The sequence below is a fragment of the Polyodon spathula genome, chromosome 6 (assembly GCF_017654505.1).
Source record: "Polyodon spathula isolate WHYD16114869_AA chromosome 6, ASM1765450v1, whole genome shotgun sequence".
Taxonomy (NCBI): Eukaryota; Metazoa; Chordata; class Actinopteri; order Acipenseriformes; family Polyodontidae; genus Polyodon; species Polyodon spathula.
In genome coordinates this window covers 38,293,424-38,313,823 of record NC_054539.1, presented here as the reverse complement: position 1 = coordinate 38,313,823, position 20,400 = coordinate 38,293,424, and the positions used below count along the sequence as shown (strand labels likewise).

General features: G+C 37.9%; 1 protein-coding gene across 10 annotated transcripts in view; it reads left to right on the top strand.

The window, feature by feature from the left end:
- LOC121316551 (mu-type opioid receptor-like) overlaps positions 1-18,808 on the top strand; it is a 39,632-nt gene extending 20,824 nt beyond the window's left edge. Inside the window, exons 2-4 of one of the 10 annotated variants that reach the window (XM_041251593.1) lie at positions 16,198-16,547; positions 17,845-17,847; positions 18,141-18,808. In XM_041251593.1, coding sequence (XP_041107527.1) covers positions 16,198-16,547; positions 17,845-17,847; positions 18,141-18,667 — 880 coding nt within the window. In that variant the 3' untranslated portion in view covers positions 18,668-18,808. Of the gene's footprint in view, positions 1-12,999; positions 13,044-16,177; positions 16,568-16,596; positions 16,599-16,766; positions 16,772-17,844; positions 17,848-18,134 lie in introns of those variants that run through there. The other 9 variants (XM_041251591.1, XM_041251595.1, XM_041251597.1 and 6 more) reach the window with 9 other exon arrangements.
- Positions 18,809-20,400: the final 1,592 nt, after the last annotated feature.

The following is a 20,400-nucleotide window of genomic DNA, read 5'->3' as shown; positions in this document are numbered from 1 at the left end:
AACAGGGCGCAGAAGTGTGAGTCATAAATTTCCCCTGGTTATACAGCTGTCCAATCATTAGTGAGCAGAGGTGGGACATAAATATGTTAGGGTAGGGTTTAACCCTTTGCAGTCCATTTATTCAGTGCTTGTCAGGTCCAATTTATTATCACACGCAATGTTTATTTTACGTACACCGTTTAAACCCCCCCCCCCCCAGTAAAACAGGTTTAAAACACTTTGCATGGCAAAACAACATCAGTACTACATCTCCAGCCAAGCCCCATCCCTTGTTCGCTGTATTTTTCACATACCTCTATAGATGTACATATTGATAAATCCTCTCCTAATCACTCGTTTTATCACCAAACTCCTCAATAATGCGATCCAGGTCATTATTTTATTACTATAACATCTCAGAAAGCTCTGCAGATGTCTGTGATATTCTTCAAGTGCTGGATGCGGAAGCAGCTATCTCCTTTGTTTGTGTCCATGTTATCTCTGTGGTTCATCGGGCTATCGGATACACCCCCTTTTTTTCGGCTTCATTTGGTCTCACTCAGCCATTGAATGTTTTTCTCGACTTTTTCAGGAGAAAAAAAACTAGTAGAGACCTGTGTTTTATGTCTTTTTGATGATGTCAGACCTGGTCCGACATAGGACCGCAAAGGGTTAAGCATAGCTACACTTCACGATATTGCTTATTATAGAGACATTTATGGAGAATTATACTGAGAACTTCAAAGTAATATTTCAAAATACTTTTTACAAATAAAAAAAAATGTAATAAACAGAGATTGTAGTCGATTTTCAAGAACTTTCTCAGAAAAATGGAGGTGTACACCAGAAATACCTAAAATGCATCAATTCTTCAAATAGAGGTAATTAAGTGGAATTACTTTCTCTGACTGGACTACGACGGCATGTTTAGCAATTACTTATCAATAGCCACAGTATTCTCGGGTAGCTGTAACATTGTCTCAGGTACTGCTAGATTCAGAAGTACAAGAAGGAAGCGAGGTACGTAACTGTAAACAACTGATGTTCTCTGAAAATGTTTTACATTTATAAAATAATAAAAATGCTTTTAAAAACACCAAATTCCCATTGGGCTTTTTTATTTTATTTTTTAGATTATAGATTTTTTTAGTGTAAAGAGCCAGCTGCCCAACGTTTCAATATATTGTACTGTGCCAGGCTGGTGAGTGGATTGAGGCTCAGAGACAGAGTAAAGGCAAAATAAAGTTATTTATTAAATAAAATAATCAAATAAACAGGCACAAGGGCCAACAAAAAGATGTTCAAAAATAAATAATCAAAGTGAACTTACAAAAATAAATGGTCAAGTTCCAGGTCTTTAAACAAGATACTCTTTTCTTCTTAAAATACTAAGCTCTTTAACACAAAAACAAACTGAAACACACACACTGCCACAGCCAGGTCCTCTCCCTGGCTTTTATCCCCTGTGGCTGGAGCCCAATTAATCAATAATTATTCTATTAGAGCTCCAGCCACATTCTCACATGTTTTTCTGGCAGGGAGGAATTTAACCCCCTCCCTGCCAGTTCCAAACATATTCATGTAGATGGGGAGTTCCCCGTCACATGTACATATATTTCTCAAGGGAGCATGTGTTTGAATCAAAACATTGGAGGTATTTATAGGTGTTTGACGACATGACAACTACTTGTTATTGTTTATATTCAAATCCATGATTTATTCTTACATGATGTAATGGTGTTCTATATGTGACATCACTTTTACTTCTATCTTTAAATCTATATTAATTCTAATTAACATTATTTTATATAAACTTATATTTATATTATCATGCAATGCTGGCTCTGAGGATCAGCCTTGATATGGTCTCCCCAGCGCATCAGCATGCACAACTTTTGAATTAATTTTATTTAATTATTTTTAACTTTTATATATTTATTGGAATTAATTAGTTTGTTCTTTTCTGTTGAGTCCCGCTGGCATAATTGTGTTCAGTCTATTTATCCATTTACTTTCTTTTATTCTTCTATATGTCACATTGTCTAATTTTAGCTGTTCTAATACTACAAACTTTACATCATTTGTGTCATGTCCTTGACTGGTGAAGTGCTGTACTATTGGTTCATTTTTAGTGGATATGTGGTGTTCTTATGTTTAATTGTATTTTTACCGTTGTCCACGTATTGACAAACTTTACATGTACTAGTGCAAGTATTTGTAGAACCTGTTCTGTCAATTATTCTTTTATGTTTACTGTGAACTAGAATATCACCTAAATTAGCTTCTCTTTTGAATGCTACAACTGGGGTCTTAAGAAATACTGTTTTCAATTTTTCTGAATTATGTAGAATCCGCAAGTGTTTCCAAACTATCTTAGAAATATTGGGCAAAAGTTTAGAGTATGTCATTACTATTGGGACTCTCTTGACCTTTTTATCTCTATTTTTATAATCTAGTGGATCATCTATTTTTAGTTTATCCACTTTTCTTAACTCTGTCTCTAATTCTTTCTTTGTATCCTCTTTTTTTAAAGATTTGTTTTTAATACGTCTTTGTTTTACATGGTCACTTTCTTAGAGCATATTCTTCGTATTTTTATTCCTAGCCCCTTTAGGATTGCCCTTTTAGTGTGTATTGGATGTGCAGAGGACATGTGTAAATACTGTAAAAATTAGATTTCTTTTCTTGTCCATCGAAGGTCATATATATATTATATGGTTATTCAGTCCAGGACATGTATAATAAACAGGGCAAACATATAAAATATTTTAAAGTAAAGGCACAGTTAAATCAATTTGATGCATTCATGTAAGGTAATGGGTTTATTTTATTTAATAAGACATTAACTGAGAAACAGTAAGACAGTAATCCAAATTTAGTTTGATCATAGAACATTGCTACACTGTCACCTTTGAAAATTTTGTATAACAAAATTGCTTTTTATATCAGAAAAAGACAACACACACAATTTCTGCACAGCAAACATGATTATCTTACGTTGGGTTGATATTAAGATTTTTTTTTTTTTACGGCAGCAAAATCAGCTGAGTGAATTTTGTACACAGCAATTCTTTTTTTGCAGTACAAGATGCAATGGAACATTTTTAAAGCCTCATAGCATCTTTGTTAAAGTCTGCTATGTTTGCTACTTGCCTGTTTATGGCAGCCTGGACGGTATCCTCGTGGTCGGCATGACTTTTTTGTACGTAGGCATCTCTGCATATTTCGTATTGCTTTTGATGCACTATGTTTAATACATTAATGTTGGAACTTCTGATTCTCCGTTGAAAATTAACTCTTGTCTGCCATCACTTTCCCAGCATTCTGATCTAACGTGCTAAACATGCATCTTTTAACATTATCAAAATTAAGCCAGGGAAAATCTTTTAGTCACTGTGGGTTGAATCTGTATGTTCTTTTTCTACTCTCCGATGAACAAGTTCCATGGGTTTCAACGACTGGCATGTCTTCATTGCTCAATTCGAGTGAAACCTTCGGCTCTATTTTGTATGGCTTCAACTTCATCGTGGCTAGATTCTGTGAGTCAGCTATCAGATGTGTTTAGATTCTGTTCAAGTTAAACCTTTCCAAGCACACAAAAATACAGTCAAGCGTGCTTTATTTAACTCTGGTTAATATCACACTCCTCTCATTATCATTAAATTGAAATGTCATGACCACAATACAATGGAAGTCAATGGAAACAAGCTCCTGACAATATCACTTTGGTTTATGTTTCACATTCTTTTTTATAGTCAACATTTGGAATGTCATGCTACACACATGCACTTAAAATGAAAGGTCTCACAAGCAATGTTTTAGTTGCATATGCAACCAAATTAGGCGCACTGTAGAGTGCAGAACTGTCTGTTGTAAATAAAGTAACGAGTGTTTACTTTAAAACTTCAATACAATTCAAAATATCAAATGTATTTAGCATGTATTTAATTCAACTTGTCTTATAAAATGGATGAGTTGGTAGAATAGTATCAAGACTAAGTTCTCAGTTTAAAGGGTTTTTTTTGTTTGTTTTTTGTTTTTACTGATGTTTGCTGTCACCATGACTGGTTTAATCTGATTTCTATGGGTCATATTGTTTTGTTTTTTTTTTTTCACTGAAAGGAAGATTTGTTGGTAGCAGAATCCCTGATATACTAGAAATGAACTCTTACTGTTAATCATAGTAGGATAGCAATTGAGCCATCTGTTCCGCTTCATTTATTTACACTCAATCAGGCTAACATTTTGGTAACCTGGAAACTGGAGCACATTCATATTTATTATATTATGGATATAAAGCAGTAATAGGGGAAGGATTGAGCCAAAATCATTAAACAGCAAATGTGTAATATGCAAATTAAAAAGGTTTACCACCAAAGGGCGAGATACTGCAGGTTTGTACATAAACCAAACAGCTGTTAACATGTGTGTTTATTTTTACAGTTTGTTTTATATCTACATGTGACAGGCTACCTAAAGTCTCAGAGGCAGTCTGGAAACAAATATAGATTTAAGATGCCCATTGAGAACAGCAGATGCTGTTTCAAATGGTTAAATTAACTTGAGCAAGATAATTTAAATTCCAGGTTTATTCCCAGGGTTGAAAAATGTTAAATCTCTGACCTACCAAGCATTGCTGGTTACATGATGTTACGTTATGTTAAGGCCGTGTTAGCACTGCCAAAATGCACTCCGCCATGCAATGCGCGCTGCTGCTCATTAGCCATCACTTTTAAGGCTTGTCAGGCCTTAAATATATGCATGTGCAAATTGTAGGTGGGGCTCATTTGTAAATGAAGTCTGTGATATTAAAATGAGATTCATGAAACGGCAGAACAGCAACGCCGGCCCTAAAAGGGTCGACAAATAAGTCAAATTTCATATTGTCTTATTTGGGTGCAAAGAAAAAGCGAGAAAGCAGCTGATAAGAAAAGCATTATGCCAGGAACAGAGGGAGAGTACTGAGAAGAAGGGAAAACATTCAGGGTCCGCATTACCCTTTTTGTTCAATTAAGGTAGCCCATTTGGAGGGAAGGCGCTATTTTTCAGATTAGTCTGTTAATCTATGCTACCAGTAGCCCATTTTGAGCACCGGTGCAGCACATTTAAATGTGTCAGTTTTCGCCATGCCTCATTCATTTTGGGCCAGTTAATACAGGATGGGGTAAGATTTGTGCCTTGACAGAGCGTTGCTTTACGCTCTGCTAATTTAGCTTTGCGCCAGTCGATCTTGATGCATGTCCCTCAGTGAATTAGACTCTGCGTTATTTGCTTGGTTTCTGCAGGAACGTCAACAGGGAGGCAGGGACATGAAAGCATATAGAGGGTGTCCACATCAGCATGGGCAGAGCTGAGTGAGACAAGATGATGTGTGAATGTGCTGCTGTGAGAATGCAAGACTGTTGTTTTTGGACCAGGCTAACAGGAGCTGGGAATAATTATCCCAATAAACCGCAGATTCCAGTACCAGCAAATTGTGTGTGTCTCCTTCCTTCATTTCTTACCATGTGCTACAATGTATATTTTTACTTGTGGGCATTGTAAATCATTTCAGGAACAAAAATGCCAATATTTGTTAAGGCGAGAAAGAATGAACACGGTCTCCTAATTATGGACTGCGACAACTGCATTACAAAGCACTGTATTATTTAAGTGACTCTTCTATATTTGTCTTAAGATTTTGGTTTTATTTTGAAGTAGTTAAAACTGCATGCTATGCATGTGCCAATTGCTGTCCATTAACAAGTATTGGGACACAAGAGATCCAAGAAAGATGGTTAGCTCAATATTGTGATTCAGTTCGTGATTTAGAATTTATTTTTTTCAGGGTTAGTCCATTTGACCATAAATTGTACAAGTACTATTTGAGTTATTCAGCCAGTAATAAGTCTTGTCTGTCAGTGTGTCACAATATATAGCTTATGTGATGCAGAAAAAGATCAATATAATTGTGTATGGGTTTAGCATTGTTCTGATTGCTGGCACTGGATAATTTTAGTAACACAAAGTAGTTCTAAAAAACAGATTTGGTTACTGGACAAGTAGAATGAATCACTTTTCCCTACTTTGGAGTGGTTTTAACAGAAAGGTCATTTCTTTTTCAGTGACTATACATTGCCCTCCAGAAAGTATTGAGGCGTCCAGGATAAGAAACAAATAATAGAATCAAAAGGCCTTCAAATGAAACGGCAAATATTAAAATCTAATTCTGTGGGTAGACAGATAGATAGATAACGACCGACCGACTGTGTAGTGCAATATATTAAATTACCCTAATGCCAATTAAAATATATATATTTTTCTAAAACAAATTAAACAAACTTACAATTTATTTGTGCATTGAACTTGATTTACATTTAATAGGTAATGCATGCATCTCACATGCGACTTTTAGGCTAAGCTAGTGCTGCAAGAATAACATTTTCACAGCCAAATTTAGCTTGTTTTGAAAATATCTATCAGGTTAATGTTGTCATGTTTCAATCAGCTCTGCATCCAATAAAATTATGAAACACACAAGTGCTCACTTATTTTTTTTTTTTATTCTTTACCAATTTAAGAACTGTATCCATACAATTAAAATAGCTTTTTAAATATATTTTTAAAGACTATGTGCTGACAGTTCTGGACAATTTAATTGTACTCTACGTTCTGAATATTTCATTTCTTCCTGGATCAGAGAAAGTAAAATAAAAAACACAGTGGTTCAGGTACTGTAAGTTGTGAGAAAAAAACAAGCAAAACAGATAAATAAATAAATAGTTTATAACATTACTTACCGGTGGTTTTTTAAATTTATTTTAAATAAACGTGTAGCACTTATTTAAGCTTTTGTAATACATATTAAACATTAAAAGCAAGGGCAGAATGAATGACAAGTCTCTGTGACCAATGTACAAAGCAGCTTTAAACCCGTGTTTATGGCCACAGTCATAGGATGCAGTTTTGCTGTCAGCATTTTTACAAGAAAAAGTAGTACTGTAGTTTGTAATAGTAATCCCTAATGTTCTCTTCAGTGCATCACAAGGATGACTGAATCATCAGGCGATTGTACAGGAGATTTGACTCTGCAAACATTTAAAAGTAGGGAGGTGTCACAAAGACAGCCAGAGTGGGTGATGTCTGACCAGAAACAGGAAAATAAATGACAGAGAGAGGTGGAGTTTGGTGGAGCTGAGCGAATGGTCTCACTCAGCATTTAATGAATGAACAGACAGACAGAAAATAAACGGTTGTAACAATACAAAAACAGGACACGGCACATTCGCCAAAATAAGCAAACAAAACGGACTACACAGACAAACATGGTGAGCAGATATTTTACCTATTACTTATCACAATTATTACTATTACCTCCGTCTCCAATCCCGTTCTCCACTCACCGAACACAAAACCCCGAGTGGGTGAAAACATGCAGCTTTTATGCATCTATACCGTGACTCGACTGCTAGTCAATCATTCAATTGGAGTCGCGGTACAACTGCACGTGAATTAGTAAAGTGCAATTCCCCGTGCTCACATATTATTACATTTTACTTGCGCGTGAAATGCTGTGCAATCCTCGTGTCTAAATACAAATATACATTTTAAACACTCGTGTTACACAGACCCGTTTATATCCTGTGTACCGATGACTATACACCAACATTAACACACAACACATAACACAAAATATACACAGGGACAGGCACTTTGCCACAGGAGGTCAATCGTAATTTTAGATTTTAATAAAATAAACAATGAACTGACTTTTGTAAACAGTTTTCATTTAACTTAAACATATCTAAAATGAAAACACTAAAAAAAATGTTTTTTTAACGCACCAGAATTGGCTCTTGTTTGGCAGGTCATTTTTTATGTTCTGATTGGGGGATTTCTTCCGGACAAAAGGGATTAAAAGGTCAAAGGGTACTGTGTAATTTTCAAAAAGTTTTTAATGTGTACAATATTGTTCCTTTTGTGGCTAGTCCAAAATAAAGAGCGTACCCCCCGGTGCCCGACAATGTGACACAGCGGCTAAGTCTAAACTCCACTGTACGCTCGTCTTAAAAAAATCACCTATTTATATAATAAAATTGAGTTTTTATGGGTGTTTGTGTGCAGTTTGTAATCAAGACTAATGTTATAATAAATAAAACAATCTTATTTTGTGGGGTTGGTTCTATATTTTAAGAAATAATTATATATTTTTTAATATGGCACGTTTCATTGTGTTGCGACTTTAGACCTTAGTAAAACAAAATCAGCTCAAACATAAGTAAATATTTTGAGACGCACTTGTAGTTGATATCATTGTATATGAATATGTAGTTATATATTTTAATTCATGATAACTCTGATAATCTTACAGCGATTTAAAAATGGCTATATTGGTGACGTGCACTCTCATAGGAGCCAGAGTCGCACACGCTGTGTTCGCTGGCCCTATTAAAATACGAGCTAGTTATCAGAGACTCAGATTCTGAGTGTACCATCAAAACTAGTATGTAGGGAATCCGACACTGATTGTTTTGTTCCTAGAACATATTCAATGGAAATATTAATTTGATTTCCAGACAGAAACTAGATTCAGGCACCGAAATTAGAGCGGTCAGGCTCTATATAGGCATTTTCATAAAAAATCAGTAAATGTTCTTAGTTAATTCTTAAGTCAAGTTTCTGCCTATAGAGAAAAGTACTGGAATGGTGTTCCTGTGCGTTCCAACTCGACTACACCACTGCTGTTGTCTTGACGAATGGGACTGAAATGGACTTACAACAGGGAGGTGCAGCTTTTGTATTGTTTATGTGTACAAGTCAGCGGCACCATTGCATAACAATTGAATCAGTCATGTGATGGACAGCTCATTTATAGAAAATGTGTTTCAGATTTTTAATACAAACCCTGTGCCTCTGCATAAATACACCAGACTTTCTAAACTCTCTGAGGATGGGAGCTTACCTTTTCATGTACAATGTAAAGCAGTGTAGCATTACAAAGCATGTCTACGACCTGCACTGTTAAAGGACCCAGAGGACTGGATTTGAAAACTCATGTATAAACAGACAGGATGATTTCCATGAATGTCACATCAATTCTGTTCAACTGTTAGCTGTTGAAATGATAACCCAAGAAACGTGAGTCTCAAACTCTAACTCTCTAAGCATTGATTGTCACCAAGGGGTAAGACATACGGTATTTGACTTGAACAGGCTGTAGACATTTCCAATGAATACTGAATACTGTAAATGCAAGGCAGCTGAGAGAGTATTTTCTGCCTGTTTTACTCCATTGTAAGCCTTTATTATTTAAATATCTTTGTATTGAATCCCTGAATAGGAATTTTAAATGGCTGGGATGAGGCATATATTGGCAAAATAACTAAGACTGCTTGCTCACTAAGGGCATATCCTTCTTCTGATACTGTACATGGTGGGTAAATGAACAATCCCTACAGTACAGTGGTGTTCCAAATATCACCTGTTCTTTTTACCCAGAGAATAACTGGGTTGGACATATGCACTTCAATTTACCTTTATTTTACATTAAGCAAGTGGTCCAAATGGGGTAGAGCTTTCAATTCAGTTTTTTACTTATTACCAGTACAGCGAGGGTAGGGTTTAAAATACATGTATTGAAGTAAATCACTGCAAAGTACAAGTCATTGTGTTCTTTGTTATAGACCGCTAATGCAAGATCAAGCTAGGAGCTAAGTGTTATGTTATTTATATTCCTTATCTTTATTTATCTTAGGGGAGATATTGTCCATTTCTAATTCAATGTTTATAGCATGATTGCTAAATAACGGGAACATTATGCCACATACATTTGTAACTAATAAACATTTATCTTGGTGGGAAACGATAATAAGATAAGTGGTAAAGGTACATGAACAGTAATTGTAGGCATCTACAAAACATGGCAAAGATGAAACTTTTAATTCTGTGGGGAAAAAAATACATGGATAGTACCTATAATTACAGCCTAAGCCATGCAAAAAGTAACAATACACTTATCTGACAATACAAAGTCATAATTTACTGTTCTGACATCAGAAAGGTGAATTATCACTTTATAGTTCCTTTTTCAATACCTGCAGGAGTATCCTCAGTCATTCAAATACCTTAGGTTACTAAAACAGTTTACCAAAGTTCTGCTGTGCATCATTATTTGTAATTCCTAATGATACCCCTATTTATATATATATATATATATATATATATATATATATATATATATATATATATATATATACACACACACACACACACACACACACACACACACACACACACACACACACACACTACCAGTCAAAAGTTTTAGAACACCTCCATTTTTCCAGTTTTTATTGAAATGTACGCAGTTTAACGTTTCAATGTATTCTGAAATTAAAGCATAGAACAAATAAACAATTGGAGATAAAAAAGAAATCATGGAATATTTTTGTTTAACAAAATTTAATCTAAATTTTTTAATCATCAAAGTAGCCACCTTTTGCAGATATAACAGCCGAACACACTCGTGGCATTCTTTCTACAATGGAAATCAAATATTGTTCGGAAAGTTCTTCCCAACACTGTTGCAGAAATTCCCACAAATGTGTTGCACTTGTAGGTTGCTTTGCTTTCACCCTTCTGTCCAGTTCATCCCAAACCATCCCATCCCATCGTTCATCCAATCGACCACATTCCGCACAGGTTTTGTAATAAAGGTTATGGGAACCGGCCTCCTGACTGCGGAGACAGCAACAGCATGACTGGTGGCAGTCCTGGTGGCTGCAGTGTGAGTCCCCACCAGAAGTGGCCACGTTGGTAGAAGAAATGCTGACAGCGCTGGAAGGAACCTCTTCCAGTGCAAACAAATCCCCGGGGGTCAGCAACAGAGGACCCTCAGGCAGTGACAAAATGGCGTCCCCAGACAGTGCAGGTCAGGCAACCCTGTATGGTCTGGGTAGAAGCAGCTACTCTCCCTCTGGTGGTGGAGGTGGAAGCAGCAGATAGTCTTCCTCTAACATTGGAGAGTGGTGCTGCTCTCCATCGGTCGCTGGAGACAGTGGGGCTTCTCCTGGTGGTGCTGGAGACAGCGGGGCTTCTCCCGGTGGTGCTGGAGACAGCGGGGCTTCTCCCAGTGGCCTTTGGGATGGCAACGACTCCTTTGCTCACCTCCGGCAGTGGAGAGTCCTCCCCTTCTTCACCATTCGGGCTGGCAACTGTTCCTCTTCTTGGAAGGCTGGAGACAGCAGCAGTGGTGGCGGCAATGCAGGGCACTCCGACCATGGCAACGACAGCCTGAACATCCTCCTCATCTTCTCCTCAAGGTTGGCATACTGCTGCCTCCTCTCCTCCTGCCACTGCGTGGCCCTGGCATCTTGCCTTTCCTTCTTTGCCCTCCTCCTCTGCTGGTTCCAGACATCCATCATGGCAACCAGCATACTCGCATCCATTTTTTACTTTTTCTTTTCCAAATTAAAAAAAATCAAAAATTTACCCGCAGTGCTTCTCCACCTACGACACCATATGTCATGGATGGCTTGGTGGGTGACATCAGACCAGGAAATACAGGCACTCCTGCGGTGGTACGTCAACCAGGACCCTCTGCATAAGGTGCTCAAAAATGGCAGGGGCGTTGCACAGCCCGAAGAGCATGACTCTAAACAAAGGCTGTCTTTGGGCGGACGTCGGGTGCCAGAGGTACTTCATAGTAGCCACTCCGCAAGTCGATGGAGGAGAACCAGGAGGAACCTGCCACAAGGTCCCACGACTCGTTGATATGAGGGTGTTGGTATGAGTTCTTTCTTGTTACTTAATTCATGCCATCCTTCGGAACATTTTAACAACCTTTCGGAGGCAGCGTGTCGGGCTAGTGATAACCAGCGAGGCCTCAGTTTAAATGGAGTTGCTGCCCCCGTGTTGATTGTGTGCTATACCAGGTGGGTGCATCCTGTCTCTTCTGCGCTGATTACGAAGCTGCCCCTGTACTCCAACTGCAGTTGCTTCAGCTGGATCTTCTGGTCCAGGCCAAGCCCCTCGCAGTTGTGATGCCAGATAGCTGTCACTGCAGTTAGAGTGGCACTTACAGTGTCTTTGTGCAGGGGTTGTGGTGCCATGTTGGGAGGTTGGGTTTGATGGACTTTGGAGGGAAGCTGGTGGGGATGACTCAAGGTGGTTGTTTAGTAACTATGGTGGCCTATTCTGAAGCCGCAAGCTGTCATTTTGGGTTCCTTTCTTGTGTGTTCTGTGTTTGCCTACTGGGATGAGATGGTGGGGGGTGATCGAATGAGGGGACTCCCCTCCCCTTCACCTCTCTGTCCTGTCACTGGATCTCTCCTGGGGTCCGCTGTCGGGAGTGTGGGCCCACCCCTAACCTGTAAGGCTCCAGTTGCCAGGTCTAAGTGCCTGCCGGTGCTACGGAAGAAATACAACCCCAGTATACATGGGTCCTGTACAGCAGCTACCCACACCGGGTGACAAAAGAGCTTATCCCGAAGCTGAATGGACATGAGAGCTTTTCCTTTCATGGGGGTGAGCTCTCCCGTCGCTGTCCTCAGGTTTACTGCTGTAGGCTCCAGGCAGAGTGTCGCTGGAACCACATTAGGGCACACCACAGTGACGATTGACCCCGTATCCACTAGCGCTATGCATGGCACCCCTTCTATCTGCACAGGAATGTGGCAGAAATTGGGCAGTAACGTCCTTCCAATGATGAAAGTCGGCGCTAGGGGTGCTGATTGACAGACTGTGGCATAATGTGGTTTGTAGATGGGGCGGCCGACTGGGTAGGGTAGGCAAGTAGGCTTATCAGATTTGGAAAACGCCGGAATGGCTGGGTTGAGGGAGACTGGGTTGGTGGAATGTAGATCCGGTTGGGTTGCGGGTAACGGGAGTTACCATGGAAACAGGGTGAGGCCTGCTGTGTCCCATTTATTGGTAGGACAGTCGGTATGGCTGGGCCCTCGGGAACCAGGGAACTGGATACGTCCACTCCGTCCACAGTTCCAACAAAGCCTGGATTTGAAGCACTGGGGCCTGTTGTTATTCATGATCAGGGCACGTACAAGGGAAACCAAATCAGCAGTGGCCAGTGGGGTCGCTGCTTGCCCATTCTTCAGCAGTGACTTGCCACACTCTCAAGGGTGGCCCGGTCCGAGCACCTCCACGAACTGGTAGCGGGCATTAGCCTCCTGTACGCCGGGGGTCGCATAAGCCCGGCGTCTCTCCCTCTCCAAATTGCAGGTTAGATTTTCCAGCTTTTCCCCAGGTAGCCGTAACCACCGACGGAAGTCAAAAATGAGGCCATTCGGTTCTGACAGGCCATTGTAGCGGTGGTCGAGCATCTCTGTGAGAACTGAATAACTCCCGTGTTGTGCAGACGCAAAGTTCAGGACTACCAATTGCGAGTCCCCCTTCAGTGCTGCCGCTAACTGTAGGCACGCTCCTCTTCACCACAGCGTTGGAGACTAGCTATCAATTCCATTTGGTCTTTAAAGGGCTCCTTGCTCCCAGCTCCCAGTCCCATCAAATCTGGTGTTTTCACATGCTGACTGGACCCCTGTACCCTCCGATTAGCATAAAGGTGCCCATCTCAGGGCTCTGGTCTTATAGTCCTTCTGTCAAAACATTCCCCAAGCCATTGGACTATGGCTTGGTAATCAGAGTGCTCTCTCTCCCTGTATTCCTTTTCTGTCTGATCCGTCTTTCTCCTCGCCCTGCTCTCTCCTGGTACCTTGCCCCGTTTTTGTATTGGCGTCTTCTCTAGCCCTGTCCAGATACGTTCTCCTGAGCGCATCTCATTCCATAATACCCCGCTTCTGAACACCAATGCAGCAAAATCCTTAACGCTATAAGAAAGAGCCTACAGTCGGATTCAGGGCCAGACTCAATATTTATTAAACACTAATATAAATAATCGAAGACAATCTGACAATTGTTAACTAACAATTAACAGGTCGCTGTGGGCCACGACCTATGCCGCTAAAACAAATTATTTTTTTAAAAGGAATCTCAGGGTGGAATTATTCTCTCTATTTATTTGCTTTACAACAACCACTCCCCTGTCATTGGTATTTAGCCCATGTCCCAATCCATGGCCAATCACCAGCAGCTCCTGTGGTCCGTGCCTGTCGCCCATAGGCTGTTCGACCCGTCTGATTGTGCACTATCCCATATTGACTGATGTGAAACACAGCCCCTCCTACCCCAAGCATTCCTGCACTTCACAGACCTCACATATGTTACAATATCAAGCTTTATGTGCTCACTCAATCAAACTAAGGAATTTGATTGCACCGTTTAAGACGTTTTTCAAGTAAAGTTATTTGTGTATAAAAAAAACAACAAGAGTCGCAGTTGTTTTTTGCAGCAAGTGCCACTTTACTTTAAAGGCGCCTGAATTCATAAGATAATTAAAATATTTTTACTTATACAGTACACACTCGCTATAATGCCCTTCCTTATAACAAACCTGGTCCCTGGAACCCAAATAATAACTAAATGTAGCACTGTGCCGAGATGCCATTGGTACTGGTTGTGTCATTCGGTGCTACTTGCATGTATTTGTATTAGTCCTGATGAAACACCTGCCCAATTTTGTAGATTTGCAATTACTAAAACTTGGTTTGCTTGGTTTTTCAAAGCTTCTTAATTGTAAAAATAATGCATTTGCCTCTACACTCGGCAGTTAGTGTTTGTGTTTTTCGTCCACATTTGAACAGTTAGGCACTTATGATTGAGACACAAAATTCTTGGAGAATTGCTTCGGAAATTGATTAAAACACTGAATTGTTGTACTGCTTTTAGAATGAAACACTCACCTGTAGGTGCCAAAACTGACTCAGTGTTATAGAATAAAAACGTTTACTGGTCCAGAGCTTAGCTACATTCAAAGTGAGTATAACTTAGATTTTTATTATTATACTGTTAAATAAAATAATGCAAAAGCTTTATTTTCTACATTTGATGCAAAGCTTTATTTTTTATTAGTTATCAACATTGAAAATTGTCAAACTCCTTAAATTAGGTCTTTTTATTGTCAAAAGCTTTATTTTTACAGTTGGGTGTTAGTTATCAACATTGAAAAGTGTCAAACTCCTTAAATTAGGTCTTTGAAATTGTCAAAATGGTCCTTGAAATTTGTATGTATGAACCCTGAATGTATCTGTTCATGTTTATCTGTTCAATCTACCTGTTCAAATCCCCACAATAGCTGACTTATCTAGTTTAAAAGACACCCCAGTTCCTGATCAGACAACTGCAGTATTATTATTATTATTATTATTATTATTATTATTATTATTATTATTATTATTATTTTACTTGTTCATGTTGTATAACACGCATGTCTGTAAAACTGAGTAAGGGTATTTTATTTAATTTATATTTTTCATTGCATTAAGTTCCTTTCAACTGAACCAGAGATTTTCAGGATTACAGACTTGCTGTCAGTGTCTTGGGATATTGATTGTGTGTTAGTAGCAATAGGTCACAACAAGTTCTTAGATATCGATCTACCGCTTTAATTTACAGCTTTGAAGCGTAAAATAGAGACAAATCCTATACAAAGGTACTGCTTTCTTTTTACATGTCCTAGACTTGTCACTAAAATGTAATTTCATAGGTAAAAAAAATGTATTTATCAGTTTCTAACACTAGATAATGTTTCAGTCTGTTGCAAATGAAAAAAAAAAAAACTCCGTAAGATGACTACTCCCCCTCTTGACTCTTTCCCAGGGTTTAAACACAGAAATATATATATATATATATATATATATATATATATATATATATATATATATATATATATATATATATATATATTCTGAAACAAACAAAACATTCCAGATTAACATGGCTTTAAAATGACAACATAATAAGAAATAAGTAATGTTAAGTGTATTTACTGTGAGATAACCCTAATTTGTTATTTTGGCTTTTTCAATCAAATTGTTTCCAGCTGGTATTGAATTGAAAGCTTTTTTGTTTCAACATGATTTGAACGGGGACTCTGGAATCTTTTTCCGAAACAAAAATAATTGGCAAGAGTGAAGAGTAGTGGGTTTTATTTATAACCTAAAAAGAAAAAAAAAACATAGTGTATTATGTCTTAATTTGACAAAACAATGAAGTCACAGTAAATATATGTAACTCAGGGAGTTCGTATTTTGCAAGACACTGTCATGTGGTCTTTGCTCTGTACCGGGGATCACATTGAATTTTGATCAACCTTTTTTCTTTTTTCAGGTACACTAAAATGAAAACAGCAACCAACATCTATATTTTAAATTTGGCTTTGGCGGATGCTTTAGCCACCAGTACTTTACCTTTCCAGAGTGTTAACTACCTTATGGGAACATGGCCTTTCGGTGCCATGTTGTGCAAGATTGTAATGTCTATTGATTACTACAACATGTTCACAAGCATCTTTACTCTGACCACCATGAGTGTCGATCGATATATTGCTGTATGCCACCCAGTCAAAGCCCTGGATTTCCGCACCCCAAGAAATGCAAAAATTATTAATGTCTGCAGTTGGATTTTATCTTCTGCAATTGGACTGCCTGTGATGATAATGGCGACAACAACAAATGACAGCTATGGCAAGTACTTTTTTATATGAATTTATTCCATGTATCCACAAAGTAGTTCAGAGAATGAATGTGGTTTGAAAAACATATTACTGAATTTAATATTAGTATCATTTGAGTTTATAAGTGCTTTTTTATAAAGGTTGTATTCAATTCTGGGAACTATGATTAAACAGCAATATCCTCTTGTGTGTTTTACTCCAGAAAATCCAAATTACTTTACAGTATATGTACCACTGTTGCCTTGTAAACACTGCTTATATCTTGATGAGGCAAGAACAATGTAACTAACAAGAAACATTGTTTAAATTTAAAAACGTGAATTAGCCATGATGTTTTCTTACAATGTTCTTGTCCTCGAGCCTTTGGAAATGTGTTGAATGAACTTTGGTTCATCAGCCAACAGCCTTTGGTCCAAAAATCCCATTAGTGTCATAGCTCTAAAATGGCTACACAGGTTCTCTTCACATTTTGGTAAAAGACAAAGGAGAACTGGTTAGTAGCTCAACCTTTCCTTTTCTGCAGCTTATTCTGTGCACAAAAGTGTTGGTCTGGTTCAGAAATAGGTCCGACAGATTAACAGCCATTTTCATGATTGTAAATATCATATTAAAGCCACTCACATGGTGTTTCACTACAGTGGCAGTACAACTTCTTTTTACGGGTACTACTCTCTGAGAACACACAATTGTGTGTATTAAAACATATATATATATATATATATATATATATATATCCTTATCAGGAAGCAAAGATGTTATAATTAATTGTCAAATGAACAGCTAAAACATTGTTTAGATCTTGCACAGTTTAAGCTATAGCTGTTGTAAAGATTGGAGATGCTATTTGAAGCACTGTGGATCATTAATTTGGTGACATAAACCTTCTATGGAGAATAATATTTGGAACTAATATAATTTACTACTAAAGATAAGAGTGTTAGTTTTCTATTTACTTATTATTTATTGACTTGAACCCATTGTGACAAAAAAAAAAAAACACTTCCCCTTTAAAGTGGTTATAGCTAACAAAGTAAACACATAAATCACTGGGGCCAGAGCATATAAATCATGAGGGCAAACAGTTGGTTCATGACAGAAGTTTAATTTCTTATAACCTTGTATGGTACCAGATATCATTTTTCTAAAAAGAAAATGCTAATTAGTTGTTCCTTCTGTGTGCATGTTAAAAAAATGTGATCTTATAATTGTTGCACTTTACAATGTATAGGGTGGCTGGTTATAAAGTCTCTTGGTGACTGAATAGCAATGAATTTTGTAGGTTTGTACAATGTGCTCTGCAGAGGGTTTACTGTTTCTGTCATTCAGAGATTTCACTCAATATGCTATTCAATGTGAATAACATTCGTTATTTAAAACTACTGCAGCATTTCTCTTGATAACTTAAGAAATTGTCATTGTACTATTATACTCCAGTTTCAGAATGTTGTCTATGCTGGACTAAAGCTGCCTTTATACAGCACAGATGCTAGTTTATTTTAACAAAATATACATAAATCCCTATGGTTGAGGTTGGGCCAGGTGGCATAGTTTTTTAATGTATTGTATATTCATTGGCTGTTGCAATTTTTAGTTGCAGGTGTTACAGACTGCATACTGAAATTCCCCCACCCTTCCTGGTACTGGGAAAACCTACTGAAGATCTGCGTCTTCATCTTTGCTTTCATCATGCCTGTCCTCATCATAACCGTCTGTTATGGGCTCATGATTCTTCGTTTAAAAAGTGTGCGCATGCTGTCCGGCTCCAAGGAGAAAGACAGGAACCTCAGGAGAATCACCAGAATGGTCCTGGTTGTTGTGGCTGTGTTTATTGTTTGCTGGACTCCGATCCACATCTTTGTCATTATCCAAGCTTTAGTCACTGTCCCAAACTCCTTGTTCCAGTCAGTGACCTGGCACATCTGTATTGCTCTGGGTTATACCAACAGCTGCCTCAATCCTGTCCTTTATGCCTTTCTTGACAAGAACTTCAAGAGGTGTTTCCAAGAGTTCTGTATCCCTACTTCCTCAATGACAGAGCAGCAGAACTCCGTCCAAACCCGTAACCTGAACCGAGACCACAACTCCAGTGCACAGACTGTGGATAGGACTAACCATCAGGTATGACTAGCTGTAGAGATGTCATCCCTGCCCTCACATTTCCATGCCAGTGATGACTTGAATTCAGAAGTCACTCAAGTCACAACGGGGCTTTGACAGTAAAACAACTGTACATAATATACCCCTGTTTCAAGGAGGATGCATTAGTTTGATCTCCTGTCTTGTTAATCTGAGGCATCAACCGAATCTAAATAATGCATCCTCCGAGACTAAGAGGTTTTACAAATGTATAACCCATGGAGATTATTAATGTCACATTTAATTTGTTTTTAAGATATGATATTTTTACTGAGTAAATGTAGAGTTTTTTTTGTTTTGTTTTTTTAGTTTTTTTTTAGTATTTTAAATATGTTTCTCAGTTGTTGATAGTGAATTAATTGAGAGACAGGCGTTATAGAGAGGCGATTGGCTGAAAACACGATACAAGCAATGTTAGGTGGCTTTTTGTCATTTTGAGCATTAGTATGGAGGAATGGAACATCTCCTATTGAATCCTAACATCTCCATTGAAGCTGGAAGATATGTTAGTTTGTCAGACATTTGTACTCCAAAGGTGACTTGTTGGCAACAAAATATAGAACAGTGCCAGGTCTGTTTCAGTTACCCTGTAACAGAAAATTAACTTTATAAAGCTAAAAAAAAGTTATTTACTTATCAAGCAGTCTGTGTATTTTGCAAGTTTTCTTTAAATGCAGATATCCCCTTTTTCTTTCGCCATCGTTCAGGTTCTTTCAGCAAACATTATACCTTAAAACGTTTTATTAGAAGCGAGAGGTTTATTTCATTTCCTTTAACTTTGTTCATCCCCTTTCAGTGCCATGCTTCTAGCACTGTGTTTACTGCTGCAGCTCTGACCTCTCAACCTCTCCCTAGTATTTTATTTACAGTTCTTCTTTAAGGGACAGAAATACATTATTTGCATTTTAACCATTAACTTATCATTTTAATTTTAATATTTTTCAAATATGTAGGTTACCTGTAAGTTAATATTTGTTACCACAATGTTAAATGTCATGTAGCCATTTTTTGGCTTTGTGTTATCCCAAATGTACATTGTTAAAATAATTTAAATTGTATTAACTGGATCGGTAGCTGAGAATTAATAGTATATAGGAGTCTCAATGCTACATGTAATAAAACTCCCAATTGTCCTTTGTTTAAAAATCTCCATGGGGTACAAATAGAGTTACAACTGCTTGGCTTATGGCTGTAATCCAGAACCTTTCTTTGCACCTGAACAGTTAAGCTTTGAAAAAAGTTATGCTTTGAAACTAATTACAGTATGTGTTCTATATACATGGTAGTTTGATCCCTATCAGTCCAGTTTTTTGTTTAAACCAACTCTCTTTGTAATTTATCTAATGTTTATGCTAAGACTGTATGTGCAGTAATACTAGCTTTTTTAAATGAAAGTTTACCATGACAAATTTGCACAGCAAGTTAATAGTTTACCATTCTATTAGTGTGCTTTATAGTGGTTAACCATGGTTTTACTATGCTTAACAATCTGCGATTGTACCATGTGTGCCTTTACTGTTCTTTCACTCCTTCATATGCTTTTATCATGGTAAACTGCTGTCAAATTTTAGGTATAGGAGCAAAGGAGGAAAAGTGTGCACAAGACAATCTTTTACCGTTATAAAAAGGCATGGCACAACCACTGTAGTTTCAGTCTGCCTGTAATGACAGTTCTTAACAGCTCCATTAAGGTAACTGGTAAGAAAAACAATAATAAATAG